Genomic DNA, 20,321 nt, shown 5'->3' on the forward strand with positions numbered 1-20,321 from the left:
GCACATCAAACTAAAAACACTTTCCTGTCCTGTTAGTTGTGAAACACTTGTGAGCAGCAACCTAAGTCTGCCTCATCAGATGTTGCAAATGAATCAAGGCCTTCTGCATCAAGACATTTTACAGAAAGGCCTGTATGTAAGGTTATGATATAATTGACAATTTCAAGTTTCATTAATTTTAATTAATAGAACATAATATAATAACATTAATAGAACCGAACTCCGAGTCTCTGCAGTGGGGGTTGAGAACTTTAGTCATTCACCACTTGGGGGCAGTTTGCCATATGCATGTTTACCGGACACAGCCTATAGCCTGATGTATGTCAATACTGGGATGGTCTGGTCTATAAATAGAAACACAATTTAGAAGATGAAAGAAAAACATGTCTTATAGGTTCTTTAATGCAGCCTCAGCTCTTTATGGAAGCCTTTTACCAGCCCTGAACCAGGCCACTATATGCTTTTACCTCACAACTGCCTGTGACAGCTGTTATACCATTATTGTTATTGCCTAAGGCAAATTGTATACTGGTTTACTGCCAGTGTTGCCTTGTGTAGAAGGCATTGTATTTGTGCGTATTCAGTGTTCCGTTGCGTGCGCACTGTGAGTCTTATTTGTTAGGAGGCTTTTTATGTTCTGACAGGAATGTTGACCATACATCGTAGAAAAACGCACGAAAGACGCATATTTTCACAGTCTGAGGCTTTAATTGCTGTGAGAAGGAGATTAGTTGTTTGTCTGAGGGCAGATATGTCCATTCACATTCATAAGTTCTACAGAAACGCCTACACAGCCCGATATCTAACAATGGACTAATTATTTTTTTTTTTTTTTTACAGAGCCCACATTGGAAGGAGGCCCAAAACATTTTGAAGTTGGTGGTGTCTCGCTCAGCCAGCCTTGTTGTCCCAGATGATGTACAGCGCTCTTACAGTACAGAATCCTGTGGCTCTCCAGAGATTGCCTTCACGCGCATATTCAACAACTCCTCCAAGGAGCTGCCTGGCAAGACTCTCGACTTCCACTTTGACATCTCAGAGGTCAGTGTGTGCCTCTGTGTCTGCTCTCACGCAACAGTATCTCATTGTTTTCACTTAAAGCATATTGTTTTTAATATTGTATTGCTAACTGGTGTTCTTTGTCTTGATAGACCCCAATCATAGGGCATAAATATGGTGATCAGCGTACCGCAGCAGGCCGAAACGGAAAGCCTCAGGTGATTGCTGTGACTAGGAGCACTTCCTCCACGTCGTCCGGCTCCAACTCCAACGGTCTGGTGCCGGTCAGCTGGAAGAGGCCTCAGCTCTCCCAGGTACCTATTCAAACAGACACCTGGCCCAACACTGTACTAACTCAAACCAGAAGATAGGAGGCAGCACTCACTCAAGGTGAAGCTTCACGAGATCCAGCTCGGATCCAACTAGATGTCTGATATTTGGATCTGATGTAAAAACAACCAATACAACCAGCTTGACTAGCTCTCTTAACTTGGTAGATCTCAAACTGAGACACAATCTGAACAACATACTGAACAATCAGAATAAAAATGCATTATGTTTTCTTTTTATCACCTGGTGCATTGTAGTTTGTGCCAAGCATAAAAACACACTGATTTAAAGAATTCTACTCTGCCAAAATATTACATTATGGTTTGTAATATTCTAGTTTATCACGAAGATAAATATAAGTATCTGCTACCTTTTTGTTTTTCATGGACCACAGGCAGTTAGACAGGTGAACCATACATTTATATATATTATTTTGTCCAGTGTGAAACAAAAGCCGTAAGTGCAGCCAATCCTTAAAATGTGTTATTTTGTTTATCTATCTATTTATCTTTTTTATTTATTCTCTGACACTCTCACTCTGTTATACTATACGGTGTTGGACTTTAAAGATGCCGTGCAGAGTGTGTGTCAGATGTACAGCCAGTAAAACACTTTGAGCCATTTATTTCTTGATGTCATCTTATTTATCTTTTCTTGTTGCAGAGACGAACCAGAGAGAGGCTGATGAATGTCCTGTCTTTATGTGGCCCAGAGTCTGGCATTCCCAAAAATCCATCTGTAAGACTCCTCTCCTTCTCTAAAGCTTCAGACAAGGTCTCTGTAAATTCACTGTTAAGAATACTCCTGCATGTGGTGTGTTCCTATGTTTTCTTCGTGTGGTTGTTCATTTGGATTTCGATTTTTGGTTTAAACAGTCTTTTTATAAAAAATCCAACAATTTTATTTCACTATTGTGACAGAGACTTACGTTTCCCTCCTTCCTCTGCAGGTGGTGTTCTCTTCAAATGAGGATCTGGACTCCGCGGACCAGCAGACCAGTCTCATACCCACAGTGGAGGAGGTGGTCCGAGAGGAGGACTTGCAGGGAGAGGATACAGGCAGTGAGCAGCAGTTTGGTGTCTTCAAGGACTTTGACTTCTTAGATGTGGAGTTGGAGGATGCCGAGGTGAGAATTTTCAGTAGATTTCACACACAAAAAACAAGGCTGCAGCAATGGGCCTGGAAAGTTGAAAACTGTAGCTAAGTTGTGATTTTCTGGTTATGAGTAGGAATAAATTGAAGGAAATGTTAAGGAGCTAATAGTGGGTGGATAATATAAATGCTTATTTTAGATAAGACATAAGGCGCTGAATAAATATGTAAGCTAAAACCTTAGTGTTGTTTGAAAACAACCCTGTAAAGTTTTCTGAAGAGCTGACAGAATTGCCAACTTTTACAAAAGCTTTAATTTATCTGCGTCTGAAGCAGATAGAGACATTCGACATTTGGCTATCATTGTAAATCTTTGCCTAAAGTTGATGAACATTTTATTTTTTACAAACCATCAAACATGACTTGTCGAGATCCCCCTTTTCTTTATGCTGCTCCTCAAACATGGCTCTCACCAACTGAGCATCGGTCCCAGATCAGCAGACACATCACCTGGATCTGAATCTGCATCTTTGTTATTTTCAATGTTGTTTTTGTCAATGAAACCCTGCTGTGATCTGCTTCAGTATCACGCCCCTCGCTTCGATCGTCAACCGTTGTCTGAAACGCTACTGTAACAACTTTGCAGGCTAAGAGCGTTAACAATCAATACAAATTTCAAATAATGTACTTCTGGGAATCTCAATGTATTTCATCCATCGCGTGCCTTAAACAATGACATCATAAAACACGTCACAAGTCTCATCTGGTTCTAAAGGGAGAAGCAAGCAAATGTTGCATCAGGTCTAAATGGGTTAATCATCTAACAAAAGATTCATTTTCCAATCGACTTGCATACTCAGTTGTCACTCTTCATCACTTCTCTTTACCATATTAGATGATATCTTATTCCAGTTTAACAACATGTGTGTCTTGTTTGTCCAACTTTTGTCCTGCTGTGTAACTGTCATTGGTCCACTAACACACTTATTCCTTCTCTTCTCTTGCCACAAGGAGTTACAGGTAAGTCTGAGAGCCGGAGAGCTTCTTAGAGACGCAGTTCTCTGCAGTGTCCTGGTGTCTCTCTGTGTTGTCACAGATTAAGTGCTGTAATCCTGCTTGATTTGAAATCACTGTGGCTGTGAACCCCTTTACTTTTATAGTTTTAGAACATTGCATCATATACCATCCCAATATGTGGAGAAACCTCATCTCACCCACTCATGCATTTATATCATAGACTGTGTATAAAGATGGACAACATGACAGCTCCCCAAAAGTGAAGCCAAACATCTTGATCGCCACCTGGTGGCTGGCTGCAGTATATCCTTTATGTCAGAATTTGGGACATGGGCCAAATTAATAAAGTCAAAATACATTTTTCTCAAATATTTGAGTCTGACATTTTAGCTAGTTCTTATCACACTGGTATTAAAGTCTAGTCTTTTTAATAAGTTTGGTTGTAATTAGTTATTTCATTCTATAAAAACGCGTGTATTGGTCAGACCTTGCTACCGCGACACCATCCCCCAATTTTCTACTGTAAAGTCTACAGACTAAGTGACATTTTTGTTCTTTATTTTTGGTCAATATACTCAATACCTGTTTAGGCATTTTTATAGTTTGTTTCTTTAATCTGTTTTGTTTTATTGCATTACTGAGTATGATCTGGCTTTTATATGACTTGCTATCTTTGCACTTACTTTATTTTGTGAAGCTCCTTGTACCTCTAGTTTGAAAGGGGCTATAGAAATAAACTTTATTATTATTTAATATTATTAAGATGGCAGTGCTCCTATCTGGGGTATTTTGTCTTCATTTGTGGATATTAGGAGGAAGTGGAGATGTGTCATCGCCTTTATATACAGTCTATTAAATCTTTTTCCAAGTTGTGGAATGTTCTTTGTGTTTTGTGCTTTGTTTCCTTGTTCAGCAAAATCTGTCCTAAACCCTGCTGGTGTGTACACTGTGTCTTACTTTGCTCTTGTCCTGGTTGTCCTGCAGGGGGAGAGCATGGACAACTTCAACTGGGGGGTGCGTCGTCGCTCCCTGGAGAGCATGGACAAAGGGGACACGCCGACTTTGCAGGAGTGCCAGTACGCGGGCAGCACACCGAGCCTCAACCTCACCAACCACGAGGACACAGATGAATCGTCTGAGGAGGAGGTACTGAGTGCTAGCCAGATTCTCACCCGCTCTGGCCTTGTAAGTCTCACTCTAATCAGGGGCCCCCCCCCCAAAAAAACCCAACCCACCATGCCCCCCACACAGCCCGCTGGCATGGTGTGCGTGTGTATGTGTGCGTACTGAGCTGGACCTGCTGCCGGTGTGGACAGAGGCTAGATGCTTGCTTCTTCGCTGGTGGTAGATGCCTCCCTCAAACCTTAGCCCAGCCCCTCCACCTCTGAGTAATGCGACTGTCCTGTCTTACATTTGTTTTAATTTTTACTAAAGGTAAGTACAGTGTAGGAAAAACAATTAAAAGTTCACTTCACATATGATACAAGCTAAATCATTAATAATTGGTAGTTTTTGTTAAAAAAGATTTCTATATTAATGTTACAGTTCCAATTAGAATATATTTCAAGTATAAAATAAAACGTGTTAGTATTCAGATTAACAGCATCATCTTTTTTGCATTTTCTAACTGTCTGGCTGCTTCTCTCTAACTCTCCTTCGCTTTCTTGTGCTTAACCTTAAGATCTTATCCAGAGCTGCTAATAATAACAATGTCATTAATTGAAATAGCGTTCCTTCAGTCTAATGGAGATATTTTCTTCCTCTCTTCTTCTGACTTTCTTGGTCTTGGTAGTGCATGGTGAGAGAATGAGCTTTTGCCTCTATTGGACATTTGCCCCAAAAATGTTTCCTGTTATTATAATGAAATGTGAGAAAACTCAGCATGCAACATTTATGTGTCATTTAAAGACAATTCAGGAAGTAGTGTCATATATAAATAATAAGAAATATCATTGATGTTGGCATGATCTTACTTTTTGCCTGAAGCTATTTTAAAGTCCTAAATCAATTGAATGGAAAAACTAAAATGACTAAACTTGCTCTGCTTGATACAGAAACATGGGTAATGTAGTTTTTTTTTGTGTTTAACTTATTAATAGGTAGCAAAAATCATACTGTTAAAACACTGAACCTGGAAACAGTGTAAATGACTTATAGTAATTCAGTTTTCCACCAGTTCCACAGAAAAACTAGCATATTCTGAACAAAGTGGGAAGCTGCCTCTAAACAAATCATCAGCTCTAGCATATTTAAGTGAGTACTATTAATATTAGGAGTTCATTGTGTCCCAACATATTCACACTGCACATCACAGAATGTGATACCAACAGGAAGGTCTAATGGACTCTAATAGTTCAGTTATGCTGGCATTATGTACGAAAAGAGATGCCTCCGCTTCAAATGATTTAACCAGGACTGCCCACATTCGTCTTCATTTACTTTGGCATGGTTGTTAAGCAAACCTGTTTCTGTCAACAACAAACATGGCGACAGTGGAAGAGGTTTCGCTAATTCCTCTTAAGAAAGAGACAAAAGCAGCTGCATTCTATGGGTTAATAATACTATCTGTATCGAGTTAATACTGTGTCTCAGCAGTGCAGCTAATGGCTCCTTATATATTTCCTCAGCTCAACAGTGATTCCGCTACAGACGACACCGCGTCCAACCACGTGGACTCTCTACAACAGTCTCAAGAATCGTCCAGCAGTGCCCAGGAGGCCACTGTTCTTCCCTCTCTACCATCCCTCCCCCGGCTGGATAGCACCATTTTGGAGATGGCCCACTCAGACAGCACCAGCAGCCAGCTGCCTGAGGTGCGATCAATTGGGTGCAGCAATAATCTGTGGTGCTCGGGTGCTTTCTAGCTTGTGTTTCTCCTTTCTGTTAGGCCTTTATCTGCTTTGCTGTACTTCGTTTGCTTGTCTGTCTTTGAGACAGAGGATCAGCAGGGAGTTTCGGATGGGGTGAAACTGCTGGTACTATAATTGTGCATAAATTGCGTTCACTGCTTCTTACTCCTTCTACCATTGCTTGCTTTGTTGCTCTGCTCTGGGCGTGGGTGTCGAGGTGTGCTAGCTCTTGCCCCCTTCAAAGCTACACTATGTTGTGGGGCTTGCTTGTCTGATTTGGGAGAGATGAAATTTATAGCTCACCTCAGGTCAGCTGTTACTGCTCACCTTTAATAACACATCAACTGACTATTCCAACTAAATCCACCATGTAAAACTTGTGAAATGGACACCAGCTCCTTTATCTCCGGCAGACACGTGTGAGTATGAGTCCATTACACGGGGTGTGTTCCCTTTAATTGCAGTGACTGTAAGCCAGACCTGGTATTAACCTGGTGTCAGACCTGGGTGATCCCTTCACAAGTGGTCAGTGCTAAGTATGTCTGAATGCTCCCAAATGCGTCCTAATAGCCGATCGCACAAACCACATTCAGAGGTAGCCAGGGACGCATGTGGCCACATTCTTTTCGCTGTGTGAACCCAAATGCATCCTGGGCCACATATGAAGAAAAAAGCCTATTCAGCTAAGATCCTCTGACCCGCTACAGTTAAAACATATTTCTATGCTTCTAAGTTAATGTAAATGTGTAATGTCTGTATTTATTTACTCAGTGCATCCATGTGCAGCACTTTCTCTATCACACATCACTCACACATTGTCGGCACAACCATCAAGATGAATTTGGGGTGTATTATCTTGCCCAAGGACACTTTGGCACCCAGAACGGGGGAGACTGGGATTGAACCTCCGACCCTCTGGTTAGAGGACGGCCCAGTCTATCTCAAGAGGTGACAGTGTTCATGTGCCGATTTGTTTGTATCCACTGCCACAATTTCAACCCTGGCCAACATGAAATGATACTTAAATTGGTATTCAATTCAGGATGCATTTTTATAGCAGGTGTGAACAGACATACTTAATGCTGCCCTCTTGTGATCGGATCTCTCAGAACAAATGTTAATACCAGGTCTGAACGGGGCTCCCATGGTGCTCGAGCCAATGAGGCTCCTTTAATCTGTAACCATATTAACAAGCCATGGATTTTCTTGTGATAAACAGCTTTGCTGTTTACTGCTACTGACATTTATCACTGACACTACTAACAATGGTGAGTATATTATATTGCTATGATTTACATTTGAATGCACAGTTTGGGAATTGCAGAGTTTAGATAATATTTTGAACCTTCAAATATAGGAATGTATTTGCGCATACATATATTTATATATTGGTATTCCTACCCCTAAATGACAGTTCTCTACACACAGAACTGAATGTAACTTTCTAGGAAGTCCATGTGGTCAGTGGGCTCAATGTTATTCCAAGGACATCTCCCCCATCACAGCCCCGGCTCTTAGTGTAATGAGCCCCAGATAAAACCATCAATACTCTTACTCATTCCCTTCAGGATGGCAACGACTACTTCTAAAAGCTTTCTGTAATATAGCTGCTGTCTATGTGATGTACTGGCTGACTGCCACACGCAGCTTTCCTAATGCATTAGGATGCAAAAAAAACAAGACGGAGAAAAACCAAGTGCTCTTAATTATAACCCCTCTGTGACGTCTCCCAGCCCATCCTCTCTGCCGGGTGCTTGCTTTACATCACCATGGTCTGTTTACAAATAGAATTTATCTGGAGTTTCCCATGTCTGAGTCAGACGCTGTGACTGGTTTGGAGTTTTTTCAAACGTAGCCTCTCTTAGTGTGTGCACAACCTTGTTGATTGATGTGTGGTGAATTTGTTGTGTCACAAATGCAGTCCATCCTTAATGGGTAGTGAAAGAGTGACTGTCATTAATTCAATCCATTCAGATGTGATGTGTGTCGGAGCGTTTCATTCATCTGTTGCCTCTTTCAGTTTGTCAATTTGCCACGATGCCGCTGTTTTATTAGCTTTGAGGTCAGGTTTTTAACGTTGTTTCAGTGATAGATTGATATTGGCTCCTGTTAATCGATTATTTTCCTTTAATTTCTCTTGAGAGATGTTAGCTTAAAGAGTGACATAAAGAGACGAGGATGTGAACATTTAAAAAAATGCTGACTTTAAAGTGCCTCTTGTATAGTATAGAATCATTGAAATTGATTTATAGTATAGTGATTTGAAGTATAGTCTGTAACAGTGTTAATTCAGGCTAGATAAAGGTTAAACTATGAATCTGTATTGTATTTATATGTGATCTCACCTGTCAAACTGCACCTGAGACCCCCCCCATCTGGCTTTGTGTTACAGGACGCAGTCAGCATGACGGCAGCCGATGAGCTGAGCAGCAGTGTGAGCGAGGACACGGGGTTTTGCAGCGCACCACCCCTGCCCTCTGACCCACAAGAGCTTTGTGACCTCCGAGACACACACTATCCTCAGGATTCCCAGTATGCTCAGGACCCCCAAGAGACCCAGGACCCTCACGAGGACCTGGACCCAGCCCCCCCTCCTCTGCTGGTCATAGACACTCCACCGGGGTCCCTCTGTGACGAGGACTCCCAGACGGTCCTGTCTCTGCCTCTGCCCATGCCACCAGAGACAAAGCCAGATCCAGATCCAGACCCGGACAGCACCTGTGGCTCTATGTGGGAGGAAGATGTGACACAAGCCCTGAAGGAGCTGGACGAGCGCTGTGAGGAGGAGGAGGCCGACTTCTCTGACATGTCCAGGTAAAGGGGGCAGAATTTTATTTTGGACCACCAGTTTTAAGGATCTGGCAAAAGCTGAATGCATGCATGTCATATTAACGTTCCCCATCAGTGATCTGTGTTGTTATATTACCTCATATACCCCTAGTGATTTTGTGACTTAAAACTTTGTTTTTAAATGTGACGACTTTCGGCCTAATATCATATGATATGAGTTCAGGTTCATATTTTCTATTTTCATTTATCTATGAGAATTTAAACTTTTTTTTACTTTACATGCCTGAACTTTGAGCCAGAAAACCAACCAAAGCATAGATTTGCATGTAAAACCAGTTTGGACATGAGGAAAAGTAGCACAACTGAATTAAGCTTATATCATGTTGGGTAAGGTTTCACCAATCCCTCGCTGAAATAAGAGCATCTCCACTAACTTATGATGACAATACATAATTTTTATGAAATTTAATAATAAGCTTATTATGCATTGGAGAAAAGGTGCAATAGGTCTAAATCAAACAGCTAATTCCACATTTTTAATGAGGGAGGAGGTGATTTCGAGCTGCCAGAAATTGATTTCTGATTGGTTGATCACATTGTATTTTCACCTTGTGATTCCAGTGCAGTGTCTGAGGGAAAAATAGAAAGAAAGGTTCCCGAGGGCAGGACTTTACAATCTCTGCTAACTAACTCCCTGCAAGAAACCCTCAGTGCAGTTGTCCACTAAATTAAACTATGTCTCTAAATCAAACTATATGATTTAACATAATTTTCATGAAAAGTCATATGTATGTACCAAGGAATTGTTTAGGTATGGTTGTTTGTAAAGGCCCATGGATTATAATATATGGCTGCTCTAACTTTTGTGAGCTTCAGACTTTTGAAATGGTATGATGGGTAATTTCTTCCCTTGCATGGATCCCTTGTGGGCGGGCACTATGGAGGTGGGCCAGGGTGGGCTGGCTCCAATCCACTTGGACACATTTCATTTTTTCAAGGTGGGCCAATTCAAACTGGAGGACAGTTTTAAAGTCAGGGTTTTTGCCCTCAGGCAACATGAGGAAGAGATGCTGAACAAAGATACACGCAACTACGCACATGTACAGTCACATTAGCATGCATCACTGTGCTCAAGGTCTGTCACTGAGCTGAGTCACACACATGATTGATGGGTAACTGTGTGATTGGAGTGTACTCTAAGTGATTGTCAAACAGCAGGCCACTCGAAAGTTCAGTATTTTTCTTTGTATGAGGGAGAGAGAAACACAAAAACAACTCGGCAGCGTTCAAACACTGAGGTTGGGAGCTGGCTCTGTTTGGCAGAAATGTGTGTATGTGTCAGTGTGTCGATGCCGAGCTTGTACACAGCTCTCTGCAGTCCTGTGTGGGATGGGAGTGCAGTGCACTAGTGCTGTTAGCAGTTGCAGCTCAGTCGTGCTGCAGACACGGGGAGAGAGTGAGGGAAAGAGAAGCGATAGTTGGGGTTAGGATGAGGACAGAGACTGTGTCCGCTGCAGCGCTTGGCAGCGCAGGCTTTAGATATTTATATTCTGTCTGCTTCTTCAGATTGTTTGGTCCGACTGGCCTGTAAGTATCTGCTGTGCTCGTGTGTGTAAATGTGTGTGTGGGAGAGAGAGAGAGAGAGATGTTTGCATGATGCTAAAATGCTATTAGCTCAAATGTTGTTATTGTGTGAGAGCACTGCAGTAGATTAGAGCTCTTAATATGCTGCAGCAAAATCAGCACTGAGGGAGGCAGCGATACTGCGATGTGAGCTTGTTTACTTGCAGTCGTGGCGACGAGCATGTGTGTGTGTTTACATTTGTCCTTCATTGAAGACTGAGGGGAGTGTGGAACATGTCGGACTGTAGCTTATTGGCCCTGCGTGTGTTTCAGTCAAGATGAAGGTGACGCAGACGGCTTCCCAGAGATCCAGGCCTCTCCGCCCCCTTCGCCCTTCCTCTCTGCCATCCTGGCAGCGTTCCAGCCTGTTGCCTATGACAATGAAGAGGATGCCTGGCGTTGCCATGTCAACCAAATGTTGTCAGATACAGATGGCTCCTCTGCTGTTTACACATTCCACGTGTTCTCCAGACTTTTTGAGGTAAATGCCCACTAAAAGTTCTTTCTGGTTATTTGGTTGCGCTCTGGTTCACAAGCCACCATTTATTTCCTTTTTTCTACATTCTTGTTTAATGCAGAGTATTCAGAGGAAATTTGGCTCCATCACACATTCATCTGTTCGCTTTCTTGGGGAGAGGCTCCAGCGAATGGGAAATCAGTTCCTCAGCTCCCTCGAAGTCATGACGTCTCGCTCCCAGTGTCCCACTGTGCTGCTGGATGCTGAGACGGTGAGGCTGTTCTGCATGGTCGTCTGTAATAACTTCATTAAAACTGATAAAAGCTATAATACGATCATGTTTTGTGAGTAACACGTACCTGTCGTTTTGCAAATGCTGTGCTGCACGTTCTGCATATTCCTGAATGTGCGTGTCCTGCTGTAGATATTTTTGTGTCATGTACTGTGTATGCATCGGGCCGTTGTTGTGGGTTAATGTATGTGGTGTCCTGTCTTGCTGTTGTAGCTCGTCTCTTGTGGACTGTTGGAGACTCTGAAGTTTAGTGTGCTGGAGTTGCAGGAACACCTGGACACCTACAACGCCAAGAGAGAAGCAGCAGAGCTCGTAAGTCCCCACACATCTTCCACACTAACCACATCTGCTTTTCCATTCTATTTGAATCTTTCCCCCCTAACATCCTCTGTGAGAATCACAAATTGCCACAACTGCAGTTTTAGCTGCTGTGTCAGGATGTGCATGTGTGGGACTATAAGGAACTTCCTCATAATGGCATCTCATCTCAAGAGATGAGCTTAGGAAGCATTTGTAAACTGCCCCTTTATCCATATGCCACTGCACTATGGAGGGCCAGGAGGATATAAAGACAAATAGCTGATGCTGTACAAGATAAGCCCCTGTGTGTCTCATCAGCGGTGCAGACATCAAATCAGTGTTGGGTATGAGTAGATATAGCTGCCGTTAGTGTCTGCATCACTCGTGACATCCCCTGCTGAAGAGACAAAAATAACCCTCGGCGCTCCTAAATCAGTTACAAAGGGCCGGGCAGGATAAGCTGTGAGGGGTGGGAGGAACGACGGATGGGGGGAGGGGAAAGAAGAGAAGAGATGAGATTGGAGAGGGTTCTGGGATGCAGGGATGCTAATTGAATGAGACGGCATTGGTCCCTGGAGGGCCAGATACTATCCTGTTCTCTGGAACAGGCCTTCTTTAATTCGCTAAGTACAACAATCATATTAAATCTCCTCCCCAACAAACCTTTATCATATACAAACGCACATGAAGATGCATAGAGCGGAGTCCAAAAGTCTGAGACCAGCTAGGAAATTCTGTATGTCCAAAGGAGAAATAAATTCCTCCCTCATCTGTTTTTTTCCTCCACTTCCTGTCTTGTCTCTCACCCGTTCCCGTCCTCCTCCTCCTTCCTGTAGTGGCTGGATAACTGCAGGAAAACGTTTGGGGACAAAGATGACCAACGACCAAATACTCATGCACAGGTAGGAATGACCAGTTTACTCCTTTCATGTGTTGAAATGTGATTTATTATTTGTGTTGATCGATACGGATTTTCGTAGGAAAATATTGCAACTCAATGATGAGTGACTTTTTTAACTAGTGAGGTGAGACTTAAAGTCTAACTGAAATTAAACTACATTCTAAGTTTCCGCTGCAGCATAATATTTTGTGTAAATTGCAATCCCTGTTCGGCTTTGTGGGGAAAATAATAGAAACCAAACCACCTCTGTTTGATTTGTTGCAGTACTGTTAGATCTCCATTGACATAAAGCAGTGCAGTGCCTGTTCTGTCTGTTTGGAAGGGGCTGTTTGTTTGGCCTGTGGTGATGCTGGTTGCAGTTTTGTTTCTGAAAGTGTAAAAGTGACCTGCAGTAATTGAGCCAGAAGACAGACCTTAGGAGTCCGTCCACAGAACCCTGAAGCTGCCGCTGCTGCACAAAGAGCTGCTCACCTGTTTATTCAAAGTTCAGTAAAGCCCGACTCAGTTCGCAGAACCCCGAAGTGGAGAATCAGTTGTCGTCCTTCAAAGTGTATTAATATTGAACGCATCATGTGTCCCAATCGCACCAAATTCAACACTGCAATTCCCTGGGCCTTTGAAAACACACGTGCCAAATGTGAAGCCGTTTAGCTGAACAGTTTTTTAGATATGTGTTCCACAGACAAAGATTTATAGAATTATGACATAGATAGATGGAGAATTTGTTTCCATGTAGCCAGCCTCTGTAAACCATATTTGCATTAAGCAAACGTCAGCCTTCTCTCATGGGCAAACGGTCACACAGAATCAGGGCTAGAAAACAGACACAGACTTTGAACAACCCACAACGCTTTTCCTGCTACACTCTTCCTTTAACAAACATGACGACGTCTCACTATGCACGTTAACTTGTTGAATGACCAAACAAAGACCGTTATTGATAATTAGATCATCAGCTTCTGTTCATTAAAAAGCCTGATGTGAAGTTACGGCTCAAGGTTTACTTTGTCTCTCAGCTGCTGTCAGTCACTCACAGACAAAACAAGCGCCTTCAGACCACTGGGACAAAAGAGGCCCATTTCTCATATTTGTTCTGGCCTTTTGTCCTTCCTTTTAATAATATAAAATAACTATTGAGTAACGGGAAAGAAGACATGACATTGACATCATCTTTGGCTGCAAAAAGGGAGAAATAAAAATGATTTCAGTTGGACTTTAAAGGATTGTCTCGCAAGGTTTTGTGTCATTGTTATGCAGCATGTTTATATTTGTTTGCCTCAGATGCCATAGAGATAATTAAATTAGATAGAATGAAGAGAGATGAGAATAAAAAAAAACTGATTTTCCACTTGCACGTCACTTTCCTCAGTGTCTTGTAGTCTTTGCATGGTCTCTCACTCCACATCCTAGAACTGTTGACACTGTCACTTAGCTTGAGCTCCCTGCACAGATCACAGCTGCCCTCTGTGTTTTCCTCAGGTTAAAAGCTGTTGTGCTCTTCTAGTCTCAAGGGCAACACTCTTTCCTCTCTGTTGCCTCTACTGTGCCATGTGTCTTTCTCTCTCTCTCTCTCTCTCTCTCCCTCATCATACATGCTCAGTTTCTGAGAGTAGAAGGTTTCCGTTAGCACTGAAGTCAGCTCACATGTGAGTGTTTCAGTTCCCTGAGCGTTTCCAGACCTGTGTGAGAGGGAGGTGATAAACTGCTGCTCCTTGCCTGTCGGGTCACTGTGTCTCAGCTGCCATGTTACAGCTCACTAATTCTTGGTCTTTCTCCCCTTCTGTTTTGTTTGTTGATGTTTTGTGTGGTTGTGTGTGTGTGTTGTGTGTTTGTGTGTGTGTGTGTGTGTGTGTGTGTGTGTGACCTGCTCACCTTCTTGCTTAGCAAATGGAAAATCTAGCAGTAAGTGGTTCTCATATTATAGACTCTAATAATCACGACATTCAGACGAAACACTGACCATCTCATCTCTCTGTACACACCTGTGCTGTTGACATCCACAGACTGCACTCTGCAATCATCTCCTATCTGTCTCTGCTTTGATCAGTCATGCAACCCAGCTCAACGCTCCCCATCCACCCAATCATAATTTTATCCTCTATTGTAATACATGTTTTCTTCTGTTTCTAAATTTTGACTTTTAGATAATCATTGTCTTAACGTCTCTTTGCTGCACTCTGATTCTGTCTGCTGATAGATGATGTGTAAACTTGTATTCAGTTTAGAGTTGAGCAGTTTTCAGACATCAACTCCGGAGAATGTCCGCACAATGGGGTCCGGACTTTCTCCGGAGTTTGCGTTTAACGTGAAGAACAGACAATTCTCCAGCCTGACACACAAAGCCCCTGAGCGTTCAGGTGAGGGGAGTGGGGCAGCAGGCAGGGGAACGATGTAATGCATCGATGCCGCTGCAGAGATCATGTGTTTTTGTTTACAGCGCATCAACACTGGCGTCGGTTCTCGTCACCTAAAGCTCTCGAATCTTATTGCCTTTCCAAGTTGACATCTTGGTCTGTGTTCTACGCGTATGGAACTTCTATTTCATCCCGAGATATTCTCTTTGTTTTTCACTTCTACGTCTGTCACGTGTGAGAAACGACATCAACACGCCCACTCACTCCTCTCACTCTCCTGCTGTAACTCACATCGACTCATTTGGACATTATCCAGAGTTTTATTCTGGCAGGAGCAACAGACTCGTACATTCGCGATCTCGCATACTGCCCCTCCAGATAATTTCAGATTATCCAGAGTTCCCTGCATGTCTGAACGCAGCTATTGTGATGATTTCATCGGGGGGGTGCCGCCCAGGCAGTGGGATGGGTGGAGAGATCAAGGTTGAGATAACTTTCCTTTTGCATGTTTATGGTTCCACTCCTATATCTGTACAAATTATCCTGATTTTCTTCTCCCTCCATGTTCCCCTGGATTAGGGGCTTAATGTTTAGTAATCACCCACCTCTCTGGGTCAGTCACCCACTCCCGGTGGCCCTCAGGGAGCATTACAAGTCATGGTGACACTTTTCTAATTGACTAATTCTAGTAGTAGTGTCACCTCTCGCTCCGTGGCCTGAATCAGACAACACCTCGCTCTAGGCCGTGTTAACCCTTTCATCTACCCCCACGTCTCTAACCCAGGATACCCATCAGTCTAATCATCTGATCATCAGTCATTTTCAGTGCAGCCCAGGAGATTAGCAACCAGTTTGGGATTTTGATTAGCTTTTTTCTTTTCTCTCTCTAGGAGCTGGAGTTATGCCGCCGGCTGTATAAGCTGCACTTCCAGCTGCTGCTGCTCTTCCAGGCCTACTGTAAGCTCATCAGCAGGGTGGATACTATCAAGAGGGAGGCAGAGGTGAGACTAAATATTGTTGTTGGGTGATGTATGAAAATGAGCTGGATGTGCGTGAACACATTTAGTATCTGAAGTCCATTGTACATTTAGATGGAGTTTAAGTTTGCCTAAGAAATGAAATGTGAAGCTGACGACTTATCTGTCTCATCTCTGTTTTCAGAGAAACAAGAACAGACAAATTGCATTACACTGCATCATGCTGAAAAAGCCTTGTTGTCCCCTCCCTCACTGTCCCTTTTACATAAAAGACGGTTTAAACATTTTATTTCACATTCAACAGAGTTTATTCTGCCTTAAAATAAAAAATGACTAATATTTAATCAGCTGAATGTAGTCGTAAAAAAGTCTTAAATATGTATATATATTATATAAGTAATATAAATATTACATAATAGGTTTTAAATACATTTAAATCTGAATTATATTATCTACTATACTACTTCAACTTTATCTTCAGTTATGGGGAAGTGTAAATTATTCCGGCACTCTGATCTTCAAATCAATGATACTTGTCATCGGTCTTAAATATAATTCATCATGGTCTTACATGTTTTTTATTTAACTTGTTTGAATGATGTACAATAAATCAATAAATTGTATTGTAAAGTCCAGTTCAGATTTTTTTTGTTAAATAATCTGCTGAATCTTCCCTGCAGCCCATCTCTGTCTGTGCTGCATCTCGATGGAGCTTTAATTAGATCAAAGAACTTAATGAAATAACTTCTGACTGATGTGGTCGGCTATTTTATCCAAATTTAGACTGGGTTTCTTTCCTGGGTAGATTTTCTACTTGTGTGCAGTGCAGTGAATATGTTTTATTCTTTTTTTAGGTGACCAACATGTCTGAAGAGCTCACCATCCTTGAGAGCTGTTTGAAGGAGGCAGAAACGAGACATGATACTGAGGAGGATGTGTGCATGTCGGACACGGCTCAGACCAACACAGAGACGGCCATCCAGTCCCTTATCGAAACTCTGAGAGCCAGAGACTTCACGTCTGCTCTCACACAGGTCAAAATCTTTAGGTAAGACACAACGACTCACTAATGAATACGAGAGTCAAACTTAGATCCCTGTCCCACTGAATACTTCTTGTAGATTGATGAATAAGAGAAGCACTGCTGTTGCTCCTGAAGCCTGCGCAAGAACCTTTGTTCTGATGTTTCAAGTCAGCTGCCGTCAATCACATGCTAATGCTAACATAACTAATGTCATTAGCCAACTGAAGATAAACATCTACCATCAGTTTCAGTCACAAAGGTCCCATATCTGATGCTGTTTAGAACTATAATGTTGGTAACTGTGCATAAAGGAATCCAAATAAAGGACCTCGTGAATTTAAATGCGGTTTCATAAGGGGATTCTTGAGCCTTAACAAGGTGTGTGCTCTAGTGAGTGACCCTCTAGTTCCCTTGGAAATCCAGAATATGTTGCAGTTTCTTTGTTTCTCAGTCAGTCTCAGTGTAACAGAAAGTGAAAAAACATTCTTCCATGACCCTTACTTTATCCCTCCACCAAGTTTCATGGTAATCCATCCAGTAGTTATTGTGTAATCTTGCAACGATAAAATGGGCCGGGGTGAAAACATAACCCCCTGGTGGAGGTGCTGGAAGTCCTTTAATATAATAACATCTTGTGTTCTACCAAATCTTCTCTGCACTTTCTAACCACACCCCCTATGTCCTCAGGTCTATGTGGCCCAACGACATCTTTGGCAACGAGTCTGATAATGCAATTCAGACCCTGCTGCACATCTACTTCCGTCACCAGACACTGGGCCAGACGGGCTGCCTGGCTGTCGTGGGCCCTAGCAGGGACCAGTCTCAGGCAAGCACCCGCCTCATGGAGCTCAACCTGCAGATCCGTGAGGCTCTGAGTCAGGCCCAGGCCTGCCAGCCCCTTACCACCATGGTCAGCACTGGACTGTGATTCTGTGGCACTGCAGACTAGACTGGACTTAAGTCCCCCCCCCTCACTCTCTCGCCTCAGCTGTAGAGAGAGCGCCGACAGTGAGGGGCTTGGGAGGAGGAGGACGAGAGAGAGACTCCACCTTTAAAGGGCTAAAGGATGTGTGGGAATAACTGTGACTCTAAATATATATTATTACATGTATGAATGCTTAAAGCTAATATCTTTTTCCCAGACTAAGCCAACTTGCAAAATTCAGTTGCAATAAGTCATGTGGTGGTGTGCCTGGGAAAGAATAGGAGAGGACGCAGTGGGATGATAATCTTTTTTCTGTTTTTTTGATTTTCTTTGTTTGTTTTTTTTTTTTTGCTGGATCTAACATGATGAGCATATCGAACCGACCGCAGGCCTCTCCGGGGGCCTGGCGCTGGGAGATGGTGTATGTAAGCATGTAAGACCTGAGTCTAGAGGAGGTCTCGTATGTGTGAGTACACACCGTCTAGATTCATAAGCAAAAACAGAAAAATCTTGTTTGAAAAAAAAAACGATTTTCCAAAGCATGCTTGAAAGAGAAAAGCACTGCAAGAATTATTTTTTTGAAAAATGTATTTTTTATTAGAGCTAACATCTTAGGTTGTAAATGTTAGGGTATTTAACATGTAATTGTAACCCTGCGGGAGACGTTTGCCTTCAGGGAGTGTAAAAAGAGAAATATATATCTGTTTATTGATCTGCTTTGAGAGGAGAGTCCCCTTCAACAGGTCGTCACGCAAAACTCACTCTTAAAACCAAATAAGTAGCTGCCTTTAGAGACTCTTTGACTGTGTGATATATATTGGATATTCTGGTATACGCTCACACACAAATGCATATACTTGCACACAGGTGCAGACTGGCTACAACTCATTATGGAAACATAACTTATTTTACTCTGTATATATTTTAGAAAATGTATAGTGTAAAACCAGTATTTTTCCCTTGTACTTTTGTGTAATGCACTGTTCATCCGAGTAGGATGTATGTATAAAGCTAATGTGATGAGAGAAAGCCACGACCAGATTTGAGTCATTAATGATCCGCTCTGCCTTTTTGTTACCCAGTCACACAAACTTCAAAATTTCCCAAAGGCTGCGTTGGTGGTCTTCTAAAAGAGGGTCAGGGCTCATTTGGGACAGGCCACCTCTGCCTTGCTGACGGGGGATGGCGTGGGAGATCTAATGTAGCCTTCATCTCCTGTTTGACCGCACCGATCCAGCCAAGCCCCTCATAAGCATTCCTGATCTCTACTGTGATCTGCCCGCACAGCGCCCCCTGCTTAACGCCTCATGAAGGGAGATGAAGATTTGAGTTTGTCCACGTAGTTTGATCGCTTCGCAAAGCAGCGCTCACCCTCCACACTCTGATCTCCAGCCGTCACTGAAGCTGCGCTACGCTTTCAGGAATGGCCCTTCTTGCTGCTACTGCAGGACATGAATCATTACCTGAATGCGTTCTGGAAATCTTGTCATGGCACATTGTAACAGTCACTGTACTCATTCCTCAGAGCGTTTTTTTTTTTTTCCTCCCTGCTTGTCTGGTACATTTGAATGCTGTTCTTAATTATTTAATGAATATATTATTTACCTGAAAGATGTTTTAATGTAGAGGTGCATTATACTTTTTTTTTTCTCTTGTTCACTCACATACCAGCCTTCTCTCTGGAAAAATAAAAATCTAATCATACAGTATGGACATGGTTGTATGTTGTTCCAATTGTGGAAACATGACTATCAAAATGTGTTCATGAAGTTTGAGATTGTGGGTTAATACACAGGACTTTGATAGAGTAGCACTCATTCCTCCACTAAGGCCCAACAGTCCCTTAAGTTCAATCGAGCTGCACCAAATTGCAAACACTTAAAGCTAAATGCTAATTTACAATTGAGATCTAAGATTCATTCCCTGGGACTTCACATGTCAAAAAACACCCTTTAGCACAACGTTAGTGAGAAATTCAAGGATTCCTTCTTGACCCATTTACAGTCCTGCCAATTTTGGTTCAGTAGTTTTTGTATCTGCAGACAAAGCAATAAAACCACTGGAGTGGCACTCAGCACATACCTCAACCATGAAAACATTTAAATTCACTAGGTCTGGGTTTTTGCTTGGAGCTGCACCAAATTATACAGGCTCATAAATATCACTCCATTGTATGAATTTTGATTTATTAATTCTTGAGAAATTTTTTTTTTTTTTTTGGAAAGAACCCTCACATCAGTGGAAAAAAAGTACTTGAGCCAACCAAAATTAAATAAGTTGCTCTTTAGGTCACTTTACACACCGCCACCCACCCAGAAATTGTTGTATTAATGTTATGTTTGCATAATCCTGCTAATAAACCAACAAACGGGGGTGAAAACCTGTGTTTGA

General features: G+C 42.3%; 1 protein-coding gene across 12 annotated transcripts in view; it reads left to right on the forward strand.

Moving 5' to 3' along the window:
* fryl (furry homolog, like) overlaps positions 1-19,639 on the forward strand; it is a 70,584-nt gene extending 50,945 nt beyond the window's left edge. For 5 of the 12 annotated variants that reach the window (XM_035177336.2, XM_035177335.2, XM_047343178.1 and 2 more), the window contains 16 exons: positions 841-1,041; positions 1,152-1,313; positions 1,993-2,103; positions 2,279-2,455; positions 3,433-3,441; positions 4,423-4,623; positions 6,066-6,251; positions 8,680-9,101; positions 10,974-11,181; positions 11,279-11,428; positions 11,663-11,761; positions 12,586-12,651; positions 14,535-14,552; positions 15,895-16,005; positions 16,836-17,029; positions 17,693-19,639. In XM_035177336.2, the coding sequence (XP_035033227.1) occupies positions 841-1,041; positions 1,152-1,313; positions 1,993-2,103; positions 2,279-2,455; positions 3,433-3,441; positions 4,423-4,623; positions 6,066-6,251; positions 8,680-9,101; positions 10,974-11,181; positions 11,279-11,428; positions 11,663-11,761; positions 12,586-12,651; positions 14,535-14,552; positions 15,895-16,005; positions 16,836-17,029; positions 17,693-17,933 (2,556 nt within the window). In that variant the 3' untranslated portion in view covers positions 17,934-19,639. The remainder of the gene's footprint in view (positions 1-840; positions 1,042-1,151; positions 1,314-1,992; positions 2,104-2,278; positions 2,456-3,432; positions 3,442-4,422; positions 4,624-6,065; positions 6,252-8,679; positions 9,102-10,973; positions 11,182-11,278; positions 11,429-11,662; positions 11,762-12,585; positions 12,652-14,534; positions 14,553-15,894; positions 16,006-16,835; positions 17,030-17,692) is intronic. The other 7 variants (XM_047343179.1, XM_047343180.1, XM_035177329.2 and 4 more) reach the window with 4 other exon arrangements.
* The last annotated feature ends 682 nt before the right edge of the window (positions 19,640-20,321 follow it).

The sequence above is a fragment of the Hippoglossus stenolepis genome, chromosome 14 (genome assembly GCF_022539355.2).
Source record: "Hippoglossus stenolepis isolate QCI-W04-F060 chromosome 14, HSTE1.2, whole genome shotgun sequence".
Taxonomy (NCBI): Eukaryota; Metazoa; Chordata; class Actinopteri; order Pleuronectiformes; family Pleuronectidae; genus Hippoglossus; species Hippoglossus stenolepis.